General features: G+C 36.2%; 1 protein-coding gene across 2 annotated transcripts in view; it reads right to left on the bottom strand.

The window, feature by feature from the left end:
- Positions 1-198, bottom strand: part of LOC139114307 (uncharacterized) — an 8,339-nt gene extending 8,141 nt beyond the window's left edge. For both annotated transcript variants that reach the window (XM_070675936.1, XM_070675935.1), the window contains exon 1: positions 1-198. This exon is cut by the window's left edge and continues 24 nt beyond it. Coding sequence is in view for 1 of the 2 variants with exons in the window: in XM_070675935.1 (XP_070532036.1) it covers positions 1-78 (78 nt within the window). In the remaining variant the exon portion in view is untranslated.
- Positions 199-5,691: the final 5,493 nt, after the last annotated feature.

Raw genomic sequence — 5,691 nt, 5'->3', positions numbered from 1 at the left:
AATGACAGCTGTCATCTTCTTCTCTTCTGTGTGCGCGTCAACCGAGGAATGAGTTAATTGCTGTACACGCACACACATACATATATACAGAGAGGGAAAATGCGAATCACGTGGCTCTTCTTTTCCTTTTATGGATCAGGGTTACTTCAATCACTAGAAATTTAAAGGTAAACTGTCACAAATATCTTGGATGACAAAGCATTTTAAAGTGTGCATAAAACAAAAAGTCACATTTATCATCGATACGTTTATTATTGTTCGTAGTTATCAGAATGGGTGTATAATTGAGTACAAGCTATTTTACTGACGTCGGCAAAAATTGTTCCCTGGTTTAAATCAGCCTGCAAAAATAAAAGCCTCGACATAATAAATAGTGAAATACTGAAAAAGTCAAACGATTTACATTTATGAGGGAAATTTAGCTAATTGCCCACCAGCATTTCATCGGGTAAATTAACGAAAGCAAAATCAACACTAAAAATAACTGCATTTTTACATATTGATTTGTACAATGTTTCGAAATTTATCATATTTGTTGATACTTAACTCATATTTTTCTTTCCATCTTAAAAAATTCTATCGGAAGTCGATCTGTAACAAAATGCTGCTTAAGCTTTTTCGACATACTGATTCACTTATCAAGTGAATTGTGAGCATGAAGCCTAGGATATAGCTATGTACCAAACTGAAGTATTGTGACTCGTCAAAACAACACTGGCTTGAAAGGTAGCTTACCAAATCGAAGTGAACACAAAGGAGGTCTATATAGAGAAGCAGTAGCGGAGGTCATTCTTTTCTTCGATCGTCTCAGTATTTGATCTACATGATGATTAATACCTTTTAGCGATGGTTAACTCCATATTACGAACCATCAGATGCAACATTGAAAATTGACTCAGGTATATATTGATGGTCATTAAGAGTGAAGAACATAGCAGATCATGCTTGCCTGGGGAGTTTGCAATTCAAACACCGGGACCTAATTTCCATAATGTATACATATATGTTCGTCGCACGCTCACTTTGAATTTTATTAAAGAACATTGCGGGTTGGTTGATTCCATTAATTATTGTTGTTTTCGAAGGTGGTTACGTGTAAGTAATTAATTGCGATAGTTTAGTAGCGTGCTTTGTGATGCAACTTAATACGATCACAATTACTTGTAGCTGGTGTGATCATTAATCCATTTATAAGAAAAAGAGAAAACAAGAAAAGATTTACCTCCTCAACATTCGCTCTAAATATCTATAAATCGTGGAAATTGTACCCATTAGAATTACCGACACTTGTTACGGAGAAAGTTTATCTCACACAAAGATTCATGAACCTAGCGGTCATTGACACTAGTAAACTTATTAATTAAAACAACAAGATCTCAATTATAAGTCGATATGAATATTAACCATATTTGAGACAAATGCACAATAACGCTAATTACGTTTTACGAGTATGTTTACGTAAGCCTGGATGAAACAAGAATATACTTGAATTATATCAAGAATCATGAAGGTAGTCAATTTCACGTAATGGTTTTGCAACGTGTCACAGTGACGTTTGCATATTAATGGTAACATGTCAATTTAAGATCAAGACCTTGTATTGATGTTTATATGATTGGATGTATCATTTTATCTTCAATTCAAGTATATCGTATGATCAAAGCCACGCCTTAAAGATAACGTTTAAAATCCCATTCTAAAACAATACGAAAATTGAGAGAGGAACGCGGCGGACCCAAGACATTTAGACTATGGGAGAAGCGTGTCTTGGGCGATGGCAACTGTCAAGCTTATCTACCAAGAAATAAAGTCTATCTAGTACCAGCGAAATTAGATCGTCTCGTGTAGTCAATACACTGAAGATCCCTGGTAGCTCTCAGCAAGACAAGGCGAGTTCAACAGATAAACAACTTTCCGAAAAAAAAGAATAGTAACACACTTATTTAAAAAAACGGAATGGAGGGGTCTTAACTTCCGGCACGTAAGCTTTGCTTGGTCAAAATTTTATTTAATTCAAAGTGAGTTTAACAGGACTCTGTCAATTTAGTCAAATCTTTAACTTGAATCTGCCTGAAGTAATTGATGAACAGAGGAAGCTAGAGAAAGGGAAGCGGAGCTTGCGGAATAACATGTTCACTTCCATAGAGTGCAGTACTTGCAACGCGTTTAGTATTACGTCACACAACGGTGACGATCCTGGCGTCGGGCAAATTGTCCTGTCTCATATTAAAGTGACTGGCAAACAACGAGCAAGGAGATGTTACGCAACACCTCAGGATAATCACTAACCAAAAAACAAGAACAAAGAAAAGCATTCTGACTGCAGTTAAATTGAGCACACGACGCGGAGTAGAAGACAGACTTCTGATAAGACTAGCCGTGTATACGGTCTGCTGCCAGAGTAAGCATCTCTGACGAGGATTTATTGTATTATGTTTTTCAATATTCCTGTCAATAAACCAAATTCATACCAATATAATCGACACTCGTGTGAGGCGGTAATAAGAACAATCAGATATCTGTTATAACATTATATGTAGCAGGTTTCATCAACTTTCGTACAGTACTCTCAGAGTTAAATCACTAATTACAAAACTTTATTGAATATGTAAATGAGCTAACTATTAACTTGAAACTGTCCAATGCTTCTAAGTATAATTAGATATATATTAGATCAATATTTGTTGCACGTATCATCAAGTTTGGTGCAGGAATTTCAGAGTTATATCACTAATAACAAAAGTTCATGAATATGCAAATGAGCAAGTAGCATATAGTACCTGTGCACCAAATCTGACTTGAATCTGTTCAGGCGTTTTTGAGTTATCGTGCAAACAGACAGACTGACAGACACACATACACACACACTAACACACACACACACGAACAGACAGACAGACATCGCTATGACATTAGCCCACGTGTGAACACGTGAGCTAAAAACCAATGTCGAAAGAAATTCTTCCGTCTTCTTGAGAAATATTTCCCGAAAACTAATAGTAAACTACACAAAGTTCTTAATAGAAATACAGTCAAGTAAAACTACAGCTGCATGCAGAAAATGGACAGTATTATGAAATCTTACAAAAACGGGTTATACCTAGAGCAGTGAAAATAAACTCTGACGAATCTGGGTGCCGCATCAAGGTCAATGGCCAGTCTAAATGCATAATCTATGAAGCTACAGTTAAAAGCGATGCAAATGATGCGAAACATTACATCGGTCTAACTGACAACACATTTAAAGCGGGCTACCCAAAACTTGTCCGATCTTTCCGAAGCAAGGAATATGCTACCAGCCGTTCAATTAAGAACAAATCAATCAAGATGTCGTTGTAAATCGTATCGAACTCAAGTAGTTACTCAAATGTGTCTAAGAAATGCAATCTTTGTCCAACAGAGAAGCTATTCATGAGCAATGCAGATACGTCCAGCCTGTTAAACAAGCGTTCTAAGTTGGTCTCCAACTACAGACACGAAAACAGATGTTTCCATCCAACCCTCCACCACGAATAGTGTAACCCAACTTCCTACTTATATGTAAGCACCTGACGCAAATTTCAGACAATAAAATCTACCTATCTGACGAGAGAGAGAGAGAGAGAGAGAGAGAGAGAGAGAGAGAGAGGGGGAGAGAGACTGACTGACTGACTGATAGGCAAGCTGGGTAGACATATTGATACATGCACACATTTATAAATAAGTACAAGAGACAGGCTGACAGGGAAACGCAAAAGATATAGTTTGTAGAAGACATGATTCATTAACATAACAATGGTGAAACTGCATGGTCATAATGCTAATGTGGATGGGATTATTCATGTCAATTTGACAAAGTGTGGCCTTCCAATATGCAAATATTATTGTTATTAAGAAACAAATTCTTAATTATAATAATTTAATCACGGTTTATTTTACCTCAACTACAAGAGGTACATTTCTAAAAACTATCAAAATACAAAAATCACACTAAGGCAAAAATTTACAAGTCTTATCAACAGCAACAACGACAAAAAAACGACAAAATGTAAGCAACTGAGAAATATAAGGACGAATTTCGCATAAGACTTTATCATAAATTGAAATTAATATATTTTGGAATTTATGATTACAAACTATATATCTTGTGCAGGGCTTATAAATTACAAAGGTAGTAGCTATACCATTCCATCTTACAGCGTCATTAATTGAAGGAGAATACACGCTATTCAGAATATGTTTCTGCTAACATATTAATAATACTAAAAGCTGGTATTCGTACTGTCTGCGGTTTCTGTATAATTACAAACAGCACTTTTTACGGTAGAAACCTTAAACAATGTTCATTAGCTTTTTACTTAATACAATAATTCTCTGTTGTGTGCGTGCACTTTTCGTTCAATCTTGTTTTTTGCTTTAGTGTTGTACAAATCGTATGGAGAATGAGACAAAATACATTTGACTTCTTTCAATCCTCCTCCCGAAAACATGAAGGCCCCTAAACGCGCAACGAAATGTTGTTTTTCATTGTATACCAGCTGAGTACGAATGACGTAGAGTTAGTTTATTATGGAGTTCATGTACGGAGTTGGAAGGTTACGCGTACGGGCCATTCAGAAACAGGATATTCCATCCAAGCTATCAACATTTCAGCTGTGATATCACCTGTTCTCTCAGGATGCTAATATTTCGTACCATTGTTAGTTTTCAATTAGACCAGGACTACGTTACGCACGATGTCAACAAAAATTTGGTTGGAATGGTTTCAAAGTAAACCAAAATACCGTATCGCAACACTGACATCAAACGTTAATGCTGGCGCCACAAATTATATACATTTTCTTTGTCTTCGAATAACAATAGGGCATCTTACGCTTCCGAAGAAATCTAACGATTGGATTGTTTCAAAAGTAGCATTTTATGCAAGAGAGAAATTAAAGTCTTTCATTAAATGTAATCTTGTCCCAGGTCGCAAGCTATCGAGAGTTCCTTCTCGAATACAGCTCAGTGTCGCGACATTGCCATCATCATTCTGCAGGTGCCTTCAATTAGAAGCATTTTCCTGACTTTTTCGATGAATTTAGTAATGAATTAAGCAGGTACCCAGACTCTCTTTTGTCAGTTCCTTCAATGATTAACCTAATATGTGATCGTATGAGGGTAGAATTACTATTTTTCTTTGAACTCTGATGACGGCTTTAAAGTAAATTGGCAACCCCACGCTTCCGGAGACATCTGACGGTGGACTGATTGCAAAAATTGGTTATTTTTGCGGGAAGAGAATTATAGTACTTCTCCGTGTCAGTGTTTACCATGGTCAATGAGTTGTAATTTTCTCTGCAAATTGGGGATGTGCAGCTTTCCGAAACCCCGTCGTGACATGCTGTTTTATTTTGGAAGCGACTTTAACGCCGGAAGCGGATCTGAAGATGATTATCATTAAAGGTGCATTACGTTTCTTAAAAGTCAATTTATATGCCGTCTCATATTCACATTGGCAAAGAAATTCAAAAGACAATGTGATAAATGAAGCTGGTAAATTTGCTGTTTACATTTGTTGTTTAATATTTAAGAAATTTGACATGCACAGTTTAATAGGTCGTTTAACCAATAACAGAGAAGGAAGGATAACTTGTGTATCGACAAATGGTTCAAGTGTAGTTTATTATGTCATAATGTCATTTGAGTTGATAAGTTATGTAAGTTATTTCA

This window comes from Ptychodera flava, chromosome 16, assembly GCF_041260155.1.
Source record: "Ptychodera flava strain L36383 chromosome 16, AS_Pfla_20210202, whole genome shotgun sequence".
In the NCBI taxonomy this organism is placed as follows: Eukaryota; Metazoa; Hemichordata; class Enteropneusta; family Ptychoderidae; genus Ptychodera; species Ptychodera flava.
This window is presented reverse-complemented; position numbering and strand designations above follow the sequence as displayed.